The sequence below is a fragment of the Amblyomma maculatum genome, chromosome 8 (genome assembly GCF_055883805.1).
Source record: "Amblyomma maculatum isolate TAMU_Amacu chromosome 8, ASM5588380v1, whole genome shotgun sequence".
In the NCBI taxonomy this organism is placed as follows: domain Eukaryota; kingdom Metazoa; phylum Arthropoda; class Arachnida; order Ixodida; family Ixodidae; genus Amblyomma; species Amblyomma maculatum.
The window spans coordinates 117,920,538-117,942,325 of NC_139351.1; the positions used below are offsets into that span (position 1 = coordinate 117,920,538).

At 47.9% G+C, this 21,788-nt stretch overlaps 1 protein-coding gene across 1 annotated transcript in view; it reads right to left on the minus strand.

The window, feature by feature from the left end:
• Positions 1–19,295, minus strand: part of LOC146182297 (tyrosine-protein kinase transmembrane receptor Ror2-like) — a 502,076-nt gene extending 482,781 nt beyond the window's left edge. The window contains exon 1 of the mRNA XM_084577387.1: positions 18,888–19,295. Within this exon, the coding sequence (XP_084433513.1) occupies positions 18,888–19,002 (115 nt within the window). The 5' untranslated portion in view covers positions 19,003–19,295. The remainder of the gene's footprint in view (positions 1–18,887) is intronic.
• Positions 19,296–21,788: the final 2,493 nt, after the last annotated feature.

Genomic DNA, 21,788 nt, shown 5'->3' on the forward strand with positions numbered 1-21,788 from the left:
ACACTAGCCTTCGTGCTGTCAACGCTAAAAAACATGGATGGAAAATAAAAACAAATAATCCAAGGAGCGATTTCCAAGAAGGACCACAGAAAAGATATAACAAGCAAAAAGGAAGCAGCACAGAAACCCGAGTGGCGGCCGTTTAAAAAGCCTGACGGAAAGAGGGAGTAATTGGTTTGAAACGGGCCTTTAAAAGAGGCGCTGCAGAGGCTTTCAGGTTTAGTTTCCCTGCATAAGAGTGGTTTCTTTACTTCGTCGCAACGCAACGCTACCAACTGCCGTTTCTTTTTTTTTTAACTTTTAATTTCTTCCAGCGATGAGAGGAGAAGCGGCAGAAAGCGGCGCGTATGCTTTTACTAAATCGCCCTTCATCCCGCTCCAACCTCTTAGAGCCACGTGGGGGCACAAGGCGGTCTTCTTTAAGAGCGCACGCATTCAAACATCGAAAGCGCCACAGGTGACTTAGCCTTTTTCTTCGATAACGAGGCGCCTATGAGACTATGGTAACAAAAGGCCCAAAACAAGTGAGCATATATATGAGTATTGGCCTCTCTGGTACCGGAATAGACAGAAAGAAGAAAATTAGTTCGGTAGGAATACAAAAGCTATGCCCGTTGAGATTAAAACAGGTCTACTTTTTACTGCGTTCGCTAACAGACTAACATCCCCTAGCAGCCCCTCAGGTAGGCGGGGTTGAAATAAAGAAATGTGATTTTATTTATTTGTTTATTATTACTCTCTCTATATATATATCTCACACCACACACACACACACACACACACACAAACACGCGCACGCACGCACGCACGCACGCACGCACGCACGCACGCACACACACACACACACACACACACACACACACACACACACACACACACACACACACACACACACACACACACACACACACACACACACACACACACACACACACACACACACATTAGTAAGTTTGCTGTGCAGCGCACTGTTCAACATTATATTTACTTCCAGCATCTTATAAGAGGCTCGCTAACTTATGTCAGCGCTGCCTCGTCTCATACTGCTACTTGTTCAAGGCATTTACGATATATGTTTCTACAATCAACATATCATCTCATTCGAGTTCCTCGCCAGTAACAGTAGAGATAAGTAATTCGAAGGGTATAGCATGGTGGGAAGCCCTAGCAACTGGGCCAACCGTGGACCCACATGCACATGCGCAGTTCTGGTGCGCCCTTTCTCCTGTATACACGGAGAAGCGGATAGCCAGCGACAATGACTGTTCCGGCAAAATTCTCTATTGAGATCACGAAGCGGCAGAGCCGAAACCATTCTGGAGTGCGCCGTCCTTCTGACGCGTAGGGAAGGACCGCCAGTCGAGTACACACATGGCGGATCATGTTTCGTCCTTAATTCAGCGCTGAAACCGTAACCAGCCATGGGGTGGGGACAGGCGCTCCTCCCGCGGCGCTCGCGAAGCGTGGGCGCTAACGAAGCAATTACGCAACGAAAGCGTGCGTACGCAACTCTCAGCGGATTCGCCTCAATGAGAAGGGGGCAGCGAGATCGCCTTACCCTCTCTGGCCTCTTTTCATTCCGTAATGAACGCGCTGCCGAGCGGGGTCAGGGGGTTGTTGCCGTTTCCGGTGCTCCACTGCGCCAACGGAGTGCTGTGCGCATGCTACGAGAGCCGCCACATTTATCTGCTGGGCAAAGCTTCGGCTTCGGTCAACGAGCCATCGAGGGTAGTCGTGCACATCTTATAGAGCGTAATCCTGCTAAGCACAGAGTTACAGGCACGAAATATTTCTTGGTACACTAATGGGGCGGCGCTAACAGACACACTGTGATGATATGACGTATATACGCTACCAACTTTCCACACTTGGACTGTGTGCGAAAGGACGGCTTGCGTGTTTGTGTGTGTGCGCGTGTGTGCGTGTGTGTGTGCGTGCGTGTGTGTGTGCGTGCGTGTGTGCGTGCGTGCGTGTGTGTGGGGGGGGGGGAGGGGGGGGGGGGCTTCGATGGAATTCGCTAGGGCGATGAAGGATCCTCAACCCCAAATTATTAGGAATGCACTTTTATTCTTAATACTTATCGGCCTTCTCTCCCTCATCCTCCTCCTGTTTACCGCCATCTCCAAATGTCACTTACCAATGAAAACACGTCATCGTGACAAAATATATGGGACTCCAGAATATGTAATGTAACCAATAAACAATAAACAACCAATAGCCAATAAACCACCAATATCCAATAAAGCAATTTATCGGCGCGCGAACCAAGGCAGGCGCGTTTCGCACCGATGGTTGCAAATGTAACTTTATTTAGCGAAAAAGACGACACCGCATTCATAGCGTGCGTGTCGGAATTAACTAAAGAATCACCTCCTTCCCTTGCCGAATAAAGAAAATGTTATCCCAGGCGCGGTAGGGCTATCCAGATCAGCAGCGGAGTACCAGCCAGTTCAGGACATTATGGTTCTGTCAGACAGGGTGCTTTCCAATCAGAACTGCCCGAAGTAAACGCAACTAGTACGTTACAAGAGCAAAATGGCACCCACGAGTAGCATTTCGTAAGTTCGTTTTTGCTGTCGTTTTTTTTTTATTATTATTATTCGCTGCATGCCAACCAGTCAACCCCGTGTACCGGTTTTCCTTCCTTGGTGCGTACCAGCCGTGACGTCACGGACTGCACAGTGATATAGTCGTAATCATGATCCTAATCATCAATTATTTATTCCTTAATGTCCCTTTAGGGGTGGCCCATAAGAAAACAGGGCCGGGGCTGCAAGGAGTATCAGACGCCATACATGAGCATTTATGTTCAAAGAAAATCGCCACGACATACGGCACCAGGGATCCGTGATTAGAAAGAGGCACGAGGGCAACGCTACAGAGTCGGAAGACAATAATGCCCGCCGATATTGCCCAGATTTCTTGCTGAAAAGGGCGAAAAACGATACACAAAATAGCGACGCACAATAGCAAATCTAGAAGAAAAAAAAAAGGGCGCCTCAGGCAAGCATATTTCGGCGCGGATGGGAGCGAGTAATGATGAAGACAAAGCTCCACACGCCTACCGTTGCCGACAATGAGACCACATCTATAGACTCCGCAAACAGACGCAATTCGCTGTCCCATTTGTCTCCGTTGAGACAAAGTTGCTCCCTTTGGGCCCAAAGTTTCAACAAGCAACTTTCCAGACAGATATGACAAAAGAAAAAAAAAAAGGTATTCGTCTTTGGAGAGAGAAGAGAGCGGAGGCGTTGCACAGGCCCCGATCGGGGAAACCGGACGAGCGTTGCTTTTCGCCCCCCCCCCCCCCCTTCCTGCAGTAGCACGGGGCCTCATGCATACAGGCGTGGAGCAGCGTCGTCAAGTTTGTAATCAATACAAACGATGCGGCGAGTCTTTTCCTCGTGCACTCTTTTTTTTTTTCATCTTCTCGCAGCCTTGCATGTCTAGAATGCGTTTTACTCTCATTCACGTTCAGACATCCTTACACTTCTTTTTCTTTCTTTTTTTTTTTTTTCGGGCTGACTCGCGTGAGCTCTCCGTTTGATCAGCTACCACTCCTTTCCCAGCGAGAACCCTCGAGTCTTCAATTTGGCTTGTCGCACGAAAAAGTGGGGGAGATCCCGCGAAAGCGGTTTCCTTTGAAAAAAAAAAAAAAAAAAAGAGCGCTTTTGTGAGCGTTTTTAGACTCGCGTACTTCGGCAATTACTCTATTCTAGATTCTATTTTTATATACCGATACTCTACGTCGCCTCATATTGGAAGGGAAGCGAAGTGCTTTGGCAGACCGTTCGATCGGTGTCTTTTGATCGATTGAGTTTCCCGTCGCGCTGTCAGCTCAAGAATTCGATGTACCTACAGCTCATCGGTGCTGGTTCATTTGGTGGACTAGGATGCCCCGCTAAGGTGACACTTAAAGCCCCCGTATCTGCTGCGTTACATGAGAGAAACTCCACCTTTTGTAACGCGGTGTCGTTCTAGTATAAGGACCAACACACTCTACGGACGTGCCAAGGGCTGTTCTAAAAGCTATCGGGGAAAGAATTGAGAGACGAGACCGTATTACACAATCGGGCCAAAAAAAGAGAAAAAGAAAAAAAAGCAATTACCCGCCTATCTTCAATCGTCCGCAACTTCAATCCGCTCGTGCATATTTTTGTTACCAGTGTGGCAAAAAACGATACGAAAACACTACAAGGCTTCAACGTCGCACAAGAATAATTAAAAATTGCGCAACTTGAAAAGTGCCGCTCTTCAAGTGATATGCAAATCAAATGCATACGACAACGAATAGTAATACCTACGGCAGGGGAGACGGTGGCCAAGAATCGCGTAAACAGCAAGCCAGAAATGCATACTGCACCGCATGCTGAGTAAGCATGAGCAAAAGGCGCCACCCGCAAAATGATCGGAGGACCGCTGCGAAGTGGCCCCCCCGCCTCCCCGTTAATGTTTACGAAACCGCAAACAATTTTCGCCTCTTGTTATTTCAGTGCAGTCGCATTCACACATTTCCCCGATACACTCCTAAAGCCGATTTGACGCTGGTCGTCAAATCGGCTTCTGACAAAGCTGCACGGCATTGGCAGTATTCATATTGAATGGGGGGCTGTGTACTTATGTAGTGGGGTTAAAGAGCAAGTAGCACAAGATTAAGGAAATCTGTGTTTTATACAGCTTCTACATTTTTTCTTCCTTTTTTACTTTTGCATAGTCTTCAGTTAGCAACGGCAAGTCAGCGGCGCAAGTCAGCGCGGATATAAAAAATCTGGTAATTTCTGCGCTTAGCCTGACTGGTCTTTAAGAAAAACGAAATTTTTTTTCTAGAGATATTTTCTACAGAACATCAACCATGTAAAAGACATACGAAGCTGACAGAAGAGAATCGAGATGGGGATTGTGATGATGGCTAGCTTTGGAGCAATTAAGAGCGCAGCCATAAACGTTAACGTTGCTCATCCGTGTCGCAAACACGGGTGAAACACCTTCGAAAATAAGCGCGACGTGCAACCTTGGAAACGGGGATTTCAGCCCGCTAATTACCGCGTATCGGCCACGCGCGAGAGGACATCAAACCTGCTCTCTCCTTCACATAAATAGCCACGCAATCACGCCGTTTCTCGTTCGACCCTCCTCTCCCCCTTTCCCCTCAAAGCAAAAGAAGAAAACATAGCACAACTATTAAATAAGAATAACGTAAATTTCTTCCGCGAAAACCCGTCGCCACGCCGCACTGAAAAGCAGCAGCGCGCCTCTATTTAGGTCTTGGCCACCGGAATCGAAGGCCCGAAGAAACGAGAGGGAGCAAATTACCCATTATACCAGTCTGGCCACCACTCCTCTAAGCTTCTCCTCGCTTGTGGCATTTGTTTTTTCTCACTATATCTCACTTCTTTCTTCCTCGCCATTTTTTTTTCTTTACTTTTTGATCGTCTATTCGATTCATCGTCAGAAGGCACGGAGCATGGCACGCGAGCCACGACCCCCGTCGGACTCATTTGCGCGCCGACGCTACCCCGCATGCACAAACGACTTCCCAAGAATGCCAGAAGAACGCGCGCGCGCGCTAGCGGCGCTCATGTACATTCAAAGCCGTAGCTGTTGCGCGCAGAGAGAGACCACGGGCGACGTTCCGAGAAGAGCAGAGACGCTCTAGTCGGTCGAAAAGTGCACGCAACACTCCACAACGCGAGTACAGAAAGAAAGAAAGAAAGAAAGAAAGAAAGAAAGAAAGAAAGAAAGATAGAAAGAAAGAAAGAAAGAAAGAAAGAAAGAAAGAAAGAAAGAAAGAAAGAAAGAAAGAAAGAAAGAAAGAAAGAAAGAAAGAAAGAAAGAAAGCCGAAGAAAGAGCCCGGAAGGGCGACGAAGCGAATTGAGGACTCAAAGAAGAGAAAGAAGCCAGCGAGGACAGAGTGTGCAAGTAACGGCGTCAAATCTCCATCAACCCCAGCTCTGCTGCTTCTCCACAGACGCGGGCCAAGCGCCACCCAGTCACACCCCCGTCTTGCGAGCCGCGCCGTTAACGACAGTCGCAGCCAGCGTGCCTGCATTGGGTGAGCAACGGAGCCGGGCCAAGAAAGAAGGAAAAAAAAAAACGAAACAAGGGAGGAAAAAAAATGCGGATAAGGAAGCAAGAGAGGTAACATGCAAAGCTCGCGACGACAGACCGTCCTGAGATCGTCGTCTCCATCTTCCGACTCCCACTACGTCTTTCCCCCTTCATCGCCCCTGCTGTCCCTTTGCTTCCAGGAAGCCAGGCAGGCATGATGCATAAAACGTAAGAATAAAAACAAAACGAAAAACGATAGACAGACAAGAAGCAGAGAAGAGAAAGTAAACGGACTGGCTCCGGAAACCTCGATTTGGTTCCTGCTCTCACTCTACTGGTGCATCGTCCCGCGGTCTTGTTTTTTCTTTTTGTATCTTATTCTCGGTGCGGCTTGTGTCATTGGGGACAGCGTCGCGAGGCTCCTGTTTCTGAAAGAACCGGGAGATGCCCCGCTAAACGTGGCTTAGCGTTGTAACCTCCTCTCCAACTCCTTCCCCATCTCCACACCGCGTCGCTAATCGGCCCTGACAAATCGCTGTTCATCAAGCCAGAGAGAGAGAAGGCGGGAGAAGCAAAGAACGCGGGGTAAAATGCAAATCAAAGCTTTCTCTCTCCCTTACTCTCGTTCGAATTTATAGAGGCCGCACGTGGTCCACTTCTTTCCACCCCCGAAGAAACCACCACTACGTGCAGCTCCCGCGGAGGTCCACTAGAGCCCCGGGGCACAGATTGGAGTAATCCAAGCGCCGACGCTTTGTCCCCGTTATCTGCATCTCCCCAGGGACCGCTGTGCGCGCTCGTTTTACGGAAGACGAGAGCCCTCCGGCGGTCGCAGCCCCGAGCGACAAGCGACGAGTTCTCACCCGCGACTCGCTCGGTCGATTTCACTTGTGTCGACTATGCCCTGGAGCGACTTTCAAGCGGCGTTAGATAAGTCAGTGCGGTGCTTGAAGAACACCATGTGCACCGACTGTCCGCGGTACACAAAGGCGTTGTACGTTCGGGAGGCGTTTCTTTTGGATTCGTTTGGTTCAACCGGTACGGATACCAGGGACGCTTCGCAGTCGAACGATCTGAGGATTAAACAGGCAACACGCATCCCCGGTCTTTGCTAGCAGGCGGGATGCGTAGTGTTATGCAATCCTGAAGCACGGTACTATACCAGGGCGAATGAAAAACAATTACGCCACTTCTGGACGAAAGGAAATGGTCGAATGTGATGTCAAGGTGATACTCTATAGATTATGAATTTTACGTGTGTGTGGAGACAGGACCTGTGAATAGGGGCGTACTGATCGCAATCGCACCACCATTAATGTGTTATTGTGAGCAGTCATACACGTCTGAAGTGGGTGTACGTGGTTGGTTTGGTTGGTTTGTGGGGTTTAACGTCCCAAAGCAACTCAGGCTATGAGAGACGCCGTAGTGGAGGACTCCGGAAATTTCGACCACCTGGGGTTCTTTAACGTGCACTGACATCGCACAGCACACGGGCGCCTTGCTTTTCGCCTCCATCGAAAAGCTGCCGCCGAGGCCGGGATTCGATCCCGCATCCTTGGGAACAGTAGTCGAGCGCCGTAACCACTGCGCCACCCCGGCGGGGTGAAGTGGGTGTACGGAGCACTATGATGGGTAACATACCAGCGTTCCGCAACCTATTACGACGCCATGACAATTGCGTGATGGACAACTAGGCGATCACAATTAGCGCGCTCGCGCACCCTGTCCCCGCCGAGCTACCAGAGTGTTCGCTACTTACGACCGACAGATGGCGCTAGTCCGTTTTATCTATGCAAAACTGGATTCGGGCGCAGCAAGGTGAAGGCCGCGAATCAAATTGGATCGCATCTCTTATTTTCTTTAGAGAAAGCAAAGTAGCCATTCACAAAAGAGGCTAAAATTACAAACTACGCTGTTTCTCTTCTAGTGGTGCACTTGTGACTACGCCGATACGGTTCACCTCTACAAGAAATTTCACAACACGTCACACTCCTCTTAAGTAAACTAAACGTAATGTTGCATAGCTAATCAGTCAAAAGCGTCTGTGCCATTCGAAGCCGTATCCATTAATGAGGACTACAAGCACCCGTTCCTACACATCGCCGGCGCAGAGACGATCACAGAGTAAAACACAGAGCCAACGGCAGTGAATTACAGGAGGATACCGGGCAGCTAGGCCATCCACTCAAGACGGACAGGGATCATTAGCGCCCAAGCGAGTGCAAACGAAACGATTCTGCCTTTTCTATCCGGGAGGTGGGAGAGCTACGACTTCGTATCTCTTTACTTCAATTTACTCTTCTTTCTACTGACCGCTAGATATCCGCAATGGTTAACCAAACAATTACAGAACTGCGCTTAAGTATGCTTGAGAGCGGAAATAGCGAAACCCACTTTACATGGCTGTTTTCATTAACTGTATAGTAAACTTCACCCCTACTATCACCACCATGGTCACTAGCGCTAACTTTCTTTTTATTTATTGGTACCTCAAATGACCACGAGGGGCGTTACATGAGGGGTGGGCTAACAGATCATTTAATTAGTTCAGTGATGAATGGCTTGAAAAATTCGTGGTCAGGATGGGCAAAGGCTACAGCTGGCAGGTCGTTCCAGTCTCTTGCAGTCTGAGGGAAAAAAAATGATTTGAGATGCGCAGAACTGGATGCTCGAGGTTTGTGGACGGCGTTCGGGTGGCTGATACGAAATGAAACGCGGTGAGCAGGGGGCGATAATGATAATGGAATCATCATTATCAGCGCAATGCACCGTCACTGTCATCGCTACTACCCTCATTATCACTATCACTAACTGCAGCGGCATTGTCATCGCTGTTATCATCCTCAGGCTAGACAAGGAGAATTACGGTCGGTTTCTCACGCACACCATTTTTCAACGAGTTGCGAGCAATAACCAGAGCCGCTTGCATCCCGACGTATTTTTAACGCGAATCCCTTCGAATTTCTTCAGGAAATCATTCACCCCGATTCCTTCTTTCTCTCTCGAGAAATCTTCCTAGAGTCAAAGCGTGCGATATGACCGACCATGGCATGAACAACGGCGGAACAGGGAACTTTTTTCGTTAGTTATGGGAAGATAAGTGCGCCCCGTAACGAGACGAGACCAGTCCCCGTTCATAATATCATTTCCCGTTCGCACGTGCGCGGCCGGCCACGCACTCACAAAGCACGCACGCGCACTATACGCGTGCGGGGTCAAGCGCGCACGGAGAGGAAGAGACCACAGGAGGACGGGGAGGAGAACGGAAAATGCGAGGTTCTCCACCGGAAGCGAGATAAAAAAATTAAAGAACAGTTGCGCGATGATAACTAATAACGCCAGGTTTTGCTCATCGCGGGTCGGAAATGAGAAAAGGCGGTTTCAAAACTCTCACGAGTCCCAGCTTAAAACGCGGATAATAAAGGAGAGAGAGAAGGAGGCAGGCGGCACATAAAGAGAGAGAGAGATAACGAATAAGCGAAATTGGCGCGCGGACTAAAGAAGCGCACAGTCAACGCACGGCTGGCGGGATTTCCATTAATTTCAATAGCCGAAAAGGAACCTGGAGCCCTGAGGGCAGCGGGCTGACATATGCGCCAGGCACCGGTAGGGCCGTGCGGCCGTCCCCTCCATTGTTTCGCTATATTATGCACTTATGCTGTGCAGTATATAGCATACACACCGCGAGCTGCCGGAAGAAGCGAGCAGCAGCGGAGCGGCCCTGCGACAGGTTTCATGCATAATGTGTTTTACTGCCCGCAGGTATATTATTCAGGGCGTTCCACTCTCTTTAATGCCACCCATTAAAAAACAAAATGACGTAATAGCTAGACATCACTCCTTCTGTAGTTCGGATATATTCCATCCCGTGCATGCCTTGTTAAGCCTACTTCGAATATTATTTAATTTGATGACATGCACCTTACACGGCCCAATTAACTTAATAAATAGTCTCTTCAAATTAACATGTATCGAATAAAACGAATCAACATATATATAATACGATACACGGTGAGTAACGAGCTAGATAATTGAAACAGCAAGAATCTTTGATACAAATTGGACCGCGAATTTTCGTGAGAGCGGGTGTGCGACGGAAAGCGCGGCTGTCCTGTGGGAAAACAAAGCACGTCAAATGGAGCACTTAATTTTCTTTTAACGATGGTTATAGCTTACAGCTCGGCTGCCATACCAATACCAACAGGAACAGCTATGTAGAACTGACGGGCAAAAAGGTCGACCAGGTTGAATGGGAAACGGTGGGACTCGATTCTCTGGCGATTATAGCCCGCAGGTGTGCAAGTTTGCTTTGCTGGGGAATGTACCATGTATCGTTTTGCCGCGTCACTTGGTCGACATAATACGAATTGTGTACCATATCCGAATAGACTTAAATGAACTGAAAATTATACGTGTACCGATTTAGCTGTATAGGTGACTTGTCAGTGAAATCGCGCTATATCTATACAGTTCCCTTCTGTTATAGTGTACAATATTATAAGCGTTTAGATATAGTTTAGTTAAAGCCCTCGCCATGAGGAGAACAAAGCATGAATGATGCCGTCCAGAAGGCCAACAACGCAGCAATACTGGCGGATGTATTACGGTGCTATTTCGATCCTTCTCCGGCTATGCTATGGAGGGGTCGCGTTGGGCACGAGAAGAGTGTCGGCGTCGAGAAGACGCAATATAGCGCGTGTACGCAGAAGCGCGATCACGCACGCACACCCACACGAAGCCGGTGCGACGCAATTTGTCGCCGCCGCAGCCCTGGCTCGAACGCGAGCTGAGGTCTCTCTCTCTCCCACTCTTTCTCTCTACGCGAGCGGCCCGTCATCCATCCGGATTACAAAGTACACCGGAAACGTGCCGCCCGGGAGGAAGGGAAGGGGAGGGGGAGAACAACGTATTTCCCCTTCCATGCCCCTTGTACTCAGCTGCGGCTGCTACCGTGCGCAAGCCACGTATCGCGGCGCTCCAATTAAACCGTATACGCGGCGCGTCTAGAGCTTGATATATATACTACACGTGCCGGGTGGAGAATGCACTAGCCTCAGAGGGTTCGAGCTCCACACACGGGAACCCACCATGGCTCGATAGATTTACCCTTCCAGCTGGCCAGATGTCGAAAGAGCAGGCGCGGTCGCAGGCATCTGATGGTACTTCGAAGTCGCCAGTGCGCACGATGGACATAATAAGGAAAGCGTATATACAGCAGTCGTGAGCAAAAATGGTATACAACACTCAGCCTGTGACAGAGCTCCGAAAAACTGTAACGAAATCCCATCTAGCAACAGCGTAATGGACAGCGACATCGGCACATTGCATGTGGATAAAATGAGGCACTGCCACTATTGTCTCGATCTTAGATAGCTGTTGCTAGATGAAGTTGAGATGCAGTTTTTTCGAGCTCCGCCACGGTTGAGTGTTGTATACTACTTTTGCTCACGAGTGTACATCGTAGCTGGCCTACAACCACGCTATATTAAGACCCTAGACAGTTGAATTACGATGCCAAAGCTTTAAGTTGAAGCTCAACGCTTACTGGTCATATCAGATCCATGGCCATCAGACGCGTCCATTTCCAATTAAAGGCCGTGGCTCGCCACGAGCGAATTGTAATTTGTTCCTCAAAGCGCATTCACCGTAATTCGGTGCCCCTGATTTCTCATGTAGTTATGTGCAATCGAGAATTCAAAGCACCATCAGTACCAAGGTCGACCTATGATCATATGGAGACGTGAGGCCAAGAGCGCAGCGCAAATGTGCGGTTTTATTGCGATAGCTATACTGCGCCAGGTTTCGAGCCGTCACGTGACTCCGGCGGTGGCCACGCTTGACCATGAACAGCCGAGCAAGAGGAGGAGGAGGAGGATGAGGAGAGAGAGAGAGAGAAAGAGAGAGAGAGAGAGAGAGAGAGAGAGAGAGAGAGAGAGAGAGAGAGAGAGAGAGAGAGAGAGAGAGAGAGAGAGAGAGAGAGAGAGAGAGAGAGAGAGAGAGAGAGAGAGAGAGGTTAACCAGGAAAGCTTCCGGTTTGCTACCCTGCACTGGGGAAGGGGAATGAGGAGTTTAAAGGAGAAAGATAGAAGAGAATGATAGGAAAGGTAAGGCTGTTGCGCCATACTATTAAGGGATCAGCTTAAGTATCCCCAATAATGTAGCACCTTACACTGATAGGGCGTGATAGAGGAATAATGTAGCAGGCAAAGAAGATACCGCTGTTGCTATCGCAATTCAACTAGGGTTAACAAGAGATAAGTCACAACTAATTTTTTTCTGATCAGTAGTCACCGCGTACGTGTTTAGAAGGAAAGGATGCAAATGTGGCGGCCGAGGCACAGACGACGTGAGGTGTTTGGTAAATATTAAGGAAAAATTCGACAGCGGTAGTATCAAAGCTCCAAATGGGTGTTATGCCTTTTGTGCAATACACTCAACTGGGATGACGACGACGGATAAAGGGTAGGGGAAAGAGGAAGGCTATTTTCACAACTGCTGCGATCAAGAATTTGCGGCATGCTTTGACACGTGTTAAAGAATGGCACACACTACTACGATCCCCGAACTTCCAACATCCTTATTATTACTACTTATCTTTACTACTTCCTCCCCGTGCTTAATATCCATTCTCCGGGACAACTTCGCCCTCTATCAGACCAAAAAGGAACGAGACAGCTCGCCGGATCATGCGGGACCACATACAAAGAAGCTGATCCCCCCGAGAGAATCCATGATCAACCGAGCTCAAAGCAAAAGCCAAGCCCGTTCGTACATGAACTTTGATCCGCACCGCCAAAGAACGTTTGTTCCGGCAGGTGGCGCTTTTTGATGTTAGAGCTGCCACTCGGAAAAAACGACAGCCCGATCCCAAAGGATTCCATATGCAAACGTTTCTGCGAGTTACGGCTCCGCGAACGAGCCGCTGAGGTTCTCTTCTTCAACTAAGCAAGAACAACACTAGCCGTAAACAGGCAATACAGTGAACTGCACTGCGCCCCAAAATATCGGCACAGATGTCACGATGGCTCCGCTCCTTTTAAGGCCTCTGGAGAGGAACGAAACATTAGCATAGCTCACAGAATCTCAAACAACCTGGCCAGACGAATCAAAGTTGACGAATCGAAGACGCTGAAGGCACTGTAGGGGGAAACTGGGCCACCTCAAAATCCGAAAGGAATTCTGGGAAGAATGTGCGGAGACTAACATAGTCGAGAACAAAAACAAAGAAAACAACTGGTGAAAAGGAAAGAATAAAGCGCGCACGAGGAACACGACAATATCAAGACTTCGCAGCGCGCCAATGTCAAAACGCAAACACGCCTATATAGTATATACGGCATGTCAAGCATCGACCATCAATCACGGCGTATGCAAATTCCCCTCCGTGCATGCTGCGCGGAGGGGCTAACAATCCGGCGCTGCGCACATTCCGACAAAAACTTCTGGATTTAACTTTCTCTGTCTCCTTCATTCTATTTCTCCTTTCGCTCATTCTCTTTCATTTCTCGTTTCGACTGAGACGAGAGCATCAGGTCACGGAGGCACTAGATTTGAAAACAAAGCTCAATGGATCGCAAGACGCGCTCGAGGAATAATAGAAAGTGTGAAAGAGAAAAACAGAGTGAAAAATCGAAAACTCGACGTCGTTCTCCTAAACCCTCCGTCCCCCATAGCGCGTACGTTCCCTCGCTGCACGGTAGGCCGAAACAGCAACTCCGTCAATACGATGAAACCCAAAACAAAACACGCAACTTCGCACAGGCAGTCAACAGTGAATCGAGTAGGTATAGCAAAGAAGAAGAGAAGAAAGGAAATACACAGCCGGCACAGGGCGAAGAGAATGCGTCTACCGGAACGCCGAGACGGAGGCCGGGGGGGGGGTGGCTCGGAAGAAAGAACAGGGTTCGAGATTGCGAGCGGTTTTGTTCTGCAAAACATCTAGGCCGCCTTGCGTTGTATCTGCATCTTTCGCGAACTCGGAACTCCTTCACATTTTCGACAGTGCTCTAGGGTGGAGATATTGCCGAAAAGGGTATAGAAGCACCACGCGCAAGGGTCGCTTAGACAACGCCGCACAACTGCTCCAATCGGCGTCGGGGTTACGAGGTCGGGGGAAGGGGGGGGGGGGGGGGGGGATGTCTTCGGGGGAGGGAGCTGTTAGGGAGGAGCATAGCGGAGAAGAGCCCACGGAAGTTATCGTTCCCTCCGAATCATCCGTCTTGATCTGCTTCGGATTAAACGGGTATTCGCGGGTAAGCCCTACGAGGCATCACGGTGTGACAAGCGCTCTTTTATAGCCCGCAGCACGGCGAACCCTTCCCGCGATTCGTACAGCTTGGCGTATATGCTAGACATTATACCGAAGGTTGTTGCCGCTTGGTTTACAATTGTGAGTGCGCGGAAGAAAAGAAAAAAAAAAAAGGAAAGTATTAAGTAAAGAAGCTGGTTGGTTGTCGCCTCGCCGGTGAGAAACGCTGAGCCGTTTCTCTGATGGTTTCACTGATACTCATTGCTGCGTTTTAAACTCTTTATTCAGGTTGAGAGCATTAAGACTGGTGTAAACATGAAGATGCATGAAGATGAAGGCCTTTATATGGCGTTGCCTTCCACGAATAAAGTCAGTCGATAGCGCTTGTGCAAGGGCGTTAAATTTAGCCCTCATATTCTTTTTTTTTTTTCTTTTTTGCACACGAATTATCACTGTGCGTAATGCATGCGGCCATGTCACGGAACTGCGCTTTCACGAGCGCTTATCGCGCCTAGTTGTCTTTCGCCCGTGATGCTGCAAGTCCGGAGGCACTGCGCGAACGTCCCACACGTGACGTGAATTGGCGGGCAAAATCCGATTCATGCATGTATGCCTGTCTTTCCACACAATGCTTCCAGTTATTAAAATGCAGCGTAGCCGTGCGCGGCTGTACAGGTGCGGACATAAGTAGACGGAGCACGATTTTCCGTTCAAATTAAAATCTCTTCTTCTGCACTAGAGATAAGGAAACATTATTTGTCCAAGTGAGAGCCCACGGGCGTTTACTGCCAGTTCGCACATACCACGATTGCCAGTTTCAATTACGCAACGCGTGAAAAAATTTTGAAGGAAATAGCGTGCTTCGTTTCCTTTTGTCCGTACTGGTACATATCGCGATAGTAACCCACAGCGCTTGCCGTTAACAAAGAATCTCACGCTTGAATTTGTCAGCGAAGATGCTTTCGAAACCTCAAAAAGATCAGTACTGCAGGCATGAGTTAACTGTGGCGAAAATATAACTATAGCGACCATGAAGCCATTTAGACCCCGTTCCATCGCCAGACGTTGTTAATGGTTTCCTTTGTGAGAAATACCACGTGGGCTCCGTGATAAACCCCGCTTAGCCGTATATTCGGCAGGCGAATGACCACCCGGTGCAAGTTGCACAAATAGGCGTATGTGATTCTATAGATCCTCGTGGTAATATTAGTAAAAGTACTATACTAGTACTGTAGTAGTAATAGTAGTGGTAGTAGTAGTAGTAGTATTAGTAGTAGTAGTAGTAGTAGTGGTAGTAGTAGTAGTAGTAGTAGTAGTAGTAGTAGTAGTAGTAGTAGTAGCAGCTGTGGTGGCAGTTAGTGGTGGTGGTGGTGGCAGCAGCAGCAGTAGTAGTAGTAGTAGTAGTAGTAGTTGGTAGCATAAGTTGAAGTAAACAATAACTGGCCCAACAATCAATTATTCTACGACTTTTATAACAAGAACAGTTGTTGCAAAGTAGAAGTAGTAGATTAAGGTGCTGTAGTAGTAGTAGTGGAAGTATAATAGTTGCTTGTTGGGCCAATTGGTCCATTTTAACTTGTGTAGTCACTTCCCTATTCTATTCACGCTACTATACTAGAAGTAGCAGTAGTAGTATGGATAATACAAAACATTGCTGGCCACAAGGGACCTTAGAGAGAAATGAGTATCAGTAACGCAGCTTTCCTAGGGGAAATGATTTCTGCACGCATCACCTGGGGGGCTGCATGCCCCCATTGTTTTTATGAAGGCATCCCATTAGTTCACAACAATCTTTTGACCACCAAAAATAATTACTTCTCAGGGCAAGATTTAGAAACACGGGGTCCTTGAGTTAATGCATGCGTAGGTACGTTCCTCGCCCATTTCTCCTTCTCTTGGGCAGCCCGTCCCAATTCCCGTAGTACACTACTGGAATATGCCCCAGTATATTCCAGTCGAATATGCCCCCCGTACAGTACAAATACAAAAAGAATAAAATAAGATCAATGAGATTCAACAATACGCAAGCCAAAATAGTGCTCGGCATTATAGGTTAACCCCACAGAGAACAGCACGGACTTTAAATAACAAGACGGGAGAAAGGGAGCGATGGAACGACTGAGAAGTGGAGGGTGACGGTGGTGGTGACGGATGAATAGTTTCTTTCTCCTCATTGCATGTTTTATTACCTTTAGATGCTCTTTTGCCCTTTTCTCTCAACGCTAGTAAACGGAGGATTGACGGAAACCACGAGAAACTCTTCCCCAATCCGCAAGCAAACGATGATCGCCTGAAAAAAAACACGAATACCCAGCCCCCTGTGTGGCGGGGAATTCGTTTTTGCATTACAAGGCCTTACTAACTGGTCAGGATACAATTGGTGACATTAGTCGGGGCCTCATCTCTCTGTTCTAATTTTCTCGTTTAATACGTGGCGCTCGAAATTCTTTCATCTGTGGCTCCACAACATGTCGTGATAAGTTGGCCCCCATGCCCAGCTCTCGAAAACGAGGCTGTGGGCTACAGTAACAGATGTTTGCATTGAACTAGATGGCAGAAACCTCTTGAAAATATTGCGCAAATAAAGATAAGGACGACAGAGATGTAGACAGGACAGATCTACATCTGTGTCATCCTTGACTTCATTTGCACTATGTTTTCAAAAAATTGCGCTGCAGCCTCCTTAACCGCTCATCCATCTCACCTCCTTAATAGCGCAGCTCCTTCTTCACTATGTTAGGAAGATAGTGAGAGACCGGAAAGCGTGGCGTGACATGATCCATAGAATCACGAAGAGTCGGACACGACTGAACGACTGAACTGAACTGAACTTCTTCACTACCCCAACAACATACACCCCCCCCCCCCCCCTTTATTTCCCTCTAACGATTCAGAAGCTCTCCTTAGCTTTAACCTGTCTGTGGACATGACATTCCCATTCATGATATGTTAACTACCTCGAGCCATCAATCGGCTTTCAAGCACGCGCACAGGAAGGAATAAGCCGCAGTCAAGCGGGTCCAGTCATTATCCGTGAAAAAGTTAAACGCTGATGAGCGCCAATATTCGCTTCCTGAATTAGGTGGCATACACAACCACTACGAGCCATTAACACTAAGCTTCTCATCGCTGTTGTTCTTCACGGAGGGTTCCCCCAGCCTGCTTGTACCACAATGTGAGCCGATTGGCTTAAGTTCGAATGACTTCGAATTTAGACCAGCCAGGTGTGCCTTATATAAAGCGAAATTCGTGAAGGATTAGGTACGCAATTTTCGAAACCACAACCCAGTGTGATAATATTTGCAAGAGCGAGCAGTATTGGAGGGGAAATTTGCCCCCAGAAAATTGCTTTTATTTTTTATTGCGCTTCGAAATTGAAACGACGTGTAGAGGACCGAGCGGCTGAAGGGTTGGAACTGCTTTTGCTATGTGTATTCCTGAGTCATAACTGAGTTATTAGGCTGTGATTGCTGACTGAGCGCATAACAACCCTTCATTTCCATACATCCTTTCAAACCACCATCGCCTTCAGAATTTTATTTTACTAACGCGAACGCATGAAAACGCTGTAGTTTGGGTGCTCCACACAAACCAATATGTCATAAAATGTATTCCACTACGAGAGTAAACCTGCTCTATCAGCTACAATCAGTGCGTGGCGAGTGCCGACGGCGCTACGCTGCAAGACACTTGTTCGCGAGAAACCCAAGCATGCAGTGAAATTCTCCTGTTTGTACGCACGTATGTCAAGCCCGATAAACAGCAGTGAGCGGCGCAGACGGTCGAGATGTAGTAGACAACTAAGCAAGCAAACAGATGAACGTACGGCCCGTTTGTTGAAACTTCCGCTCATACCGCGAAAGTTTCTACAGGGATACACAGCACCATCTTTCTGCTTCGGCCCTGAACGCTCCGGCGAGGGTAGCATGTGGCGTGCACAGAGGCTTCACATTGTTCGAGCCCGCTGGGCGCGCAGCCCGACCGGAGATCGTGTATCTCGACACGCACGCCCGATACGGTGCTGCCTGACATAAACCACACGGCCGCTGTTTGCGCTACGCGCCTCTCTCAGTCATTCAGTGGCTATGACACTTGCTGCTGGTGGAGACGTGCAATCTGTTTTGCTGGCAGTGTGCGAACGTGGAGCCACTGGCAAGGCCTCCAATACTAACTTCACTGTCATCCGGCGCCAGGTAGAAAAAAAGTTACATGTGAGATAACGTCTATCGTCGACTCTTACGGTGCAAAAATTATTCTATGAGCAAAATATCAGTAGTTTGAAACAAACAAAGTATATTCGACTTCCCAGGTAAAGTAAGCTCGTCTCAAAAGCTAGACTGGAGAAAATGTAGCTGACAGCTCAATGCGGGTTCACATGCGCAGTTCTGTCCGCGGACACCGTAACAGTCGCTACCAAATAATTTCGTCCAGTTCACATTTTCGGAAGAATGAAGTCTACTGAGGTGCATGCATGACACCACGGTCAGCGCAAACAAGCTTAATAGCGCGACATAACGGCCGCCGCGACAAGCGCGCCTAGTTGACAGTTCTCGGAGCTGGTGCTAAAACAAAAACAAAGTGAGAACTCACTCTTTGCCACTGAAGTTGGCAGCGCAGCCTGGAGAAGGACGCACAGGAAGAACCAAAACATGGCACCAGTCACACCGGTCCCGCGACCGAATGGGAATTCGGAAGTTCTTGTCATAAGAAAGCATCCACACTGCCGTTTTCTCACATGGGACAGACGCTCGGCGTCGTCGATATGAGTCACGCGCGCGACCACCAGTCGCCACACTTTCACACGGTCCTCGCTGCACTCACTGTCGGCATCGCACAGCCGAGTTTGCACATGGAATAAGCAGACTAAACACCGCAGTGGCCAGTTTTCGTCGAACAAACTTCGGGAAAACTGCTTCCTCACCACACCTCTGCATTATCAAATTGGCCCGGCAGCAGCTGCCGTCTGCCAGCGTTGCCGCGCCGCCTTCGCGCCTTTCTTTCGCCGCCGTGGGGCGGGGACAGTTGCGCATGCGCGGAGCTGTGGTTGTGTGCCGGCCTCTGGCGGAACGAGCACAAGTTAGCTCTTTTAGTAGTTACAACGGACGCCGTGAAGGAGCGCAGCGGCTCTAGCCACCAACGTGAGGTGCACGGTTCATTCGTTCGATGGCAGCACGTCCGCACACGCATGTGATAACGTAATCTGCGAGCGGGTACACAATAGAACGTGGTTGTAGTTGTAGGCCAGTTTATGGGACGTTGTTGGACGAGAGGGAACACTTGGGCCTCGGGCTCTTTCGCGACCACCGTATTCGCGATCTAGGCACGGCTTTGCACGCCTATGTATGGCGTTGCATATAAGTGGCCTCCGAGATTTGAGAGCAAGCGCAAGGAAACTGAGCCAGGCTTGTGCGCGTCGATCATCGCCTCCGGTAGGTGCTTTGAGAACAAAAGTCGGCCGCAGGCAAATTCACCTAGACTTTGCCGCAGGGCGCCTGTGAGAGTTGTAGAAATCTCCAATCTCTTTGGATATGGCTAGAAATTCTATAATGGGAGAGTCCCGTCTTGTCGGTTATGTTAAACCGTGCACACTGGAAAAACATACACTGGAGCCCGCTGTTAATGTCTCGGTGCGGAGAGGCGCCCTGCAACCATTCAGGTTCCTACGCGGAGTTTATGAGCCGTTATTTGGGTTTAAATTTAGCCGGATCTCGTAACAGCACTCGCGGAGAGTCTAGGAGCGAGAAAGTTTTATAGTGGCAGCAGTGAAAAGCTTACTTTGGTTGACGCCACCATAAATCGTGTCCGTGCTTCCCTACGAAAATGAAAACTTAGCTGGAAACGCATTCAAAAGCAATTGTGGTGCCATAATATGAAAGATGATCCTCCCTTTCCTTGTCCCTCCATGCCCCTCCATGCCCCTTAAATTCGCCCATCAAACATATAATAATAATAATAATAATAATAATAATAATAATAATAATAATAATAATAATAATAATAATAATAATAATAATAATAATAATAATAAGCAGTTGGATTTATTTTCGATTATTTTAATTTGTCGCTGTAATTAAAGGGGCTGATATTAGCTGCAAGAGTATACACAAATAAAGGATCTCGCACCAGAACTGATATATGCTTTAACCGATGCAGTCGAGCTTAATTACTGCAGAAGTAATGAATGATAATTTTAGATATATTACTGAGTGCGTAGTGAAATAGGTGGTAGCTAGTCAAACAGGGTATTCGTATGCTACCTATGCAGATGAAATACCTGATTAAGAAACGCCAAAGAATGACAGCCTCCGACCGAACAGATAAAACGGATAGCAGAGTAATCAAAGCTAATCAATATGCGTAGAGTATCCGACAAACTGAAGTATAATTTGGAGAAAATTCAGCATGCTGTGAGAAACAGCGGCAGCCTAAATGCGGTGAATATGACACTATGCATAGGCAAAAATCAAATGTATGTGCCAACGTGTACAAAGCGGGCGATGTTGTTACCATTGTGGACAAGATAGCCAAAGTACCCGAAGAGTTCTACACTGATATATACAGAATCCAAAGTAATCAGGACTGCATAATGAGAGTGGCAGTAGTAGTACAAACCAATCCGACGTTCCTCCGGTAGAGAAAAACGAAGGAGGCATTAGAACCAATAAAAAGGGGAAAGCAGTTGGGGAGGATTAGCTAACTGCAGATTTGTTAAAAGACGGTCGAGAGATCATACTAGAAAAACTGTCCACTCATTGCACACAATGCCCCAGACTTGTTAAAAGACAGTGGAGAGATCGTGCTTTCTTTAGGAAAACTGGCTACTCAGTGCACGCAGTGCCAATCATGATATCTATATTGCCGGAATTTTCAGACGAATGCAAACAATATATTAATCCGTAAGAAAGGCGGACATCAAGGTGTTGAAATTTACCCAGACAAATCAGCTTACTATCCATTACGCCCAAGATATTTCCTAAAGCAATCGTAATTGAAGCAGGACAATCTTAGATCTCAATCAACCAAAGGATCAGATAGACTTTCAGATAAAGGTTCCTCTACACAACTACAATAGATGATATCCACCCTATCAACCAGGTGATGGAACAAATGGTCGCAATGTACAACCCCGATAGATAGTATTCATAGATTACAAGATATCATTTGACTCATCGAAACCTCGACAATCATACAGACATTACGAACTAAGGGTGTGTATATATCGATGAGGCATACTTGTTGCTGGGCGTTTTGGTGCATATTCAGAAAAACACAGGAGGGAAGAAAAAAGTGCTACTGGGACAAAGGTTTCCACGACGCAAGAAAAGCAAATCTGGCATACAAGCGCCACATTCTTCTGCGATTTCTGGATTTCACTAGCTGATGTCACAACATGAGAGTCCGACATTCAGACTGTTAAGTCCGGTCTTCGGACACCGGCTAGCAACAGAGCTATTGGCTTCGATTCCTGATGATGCGCCCTGGAAACGTTTG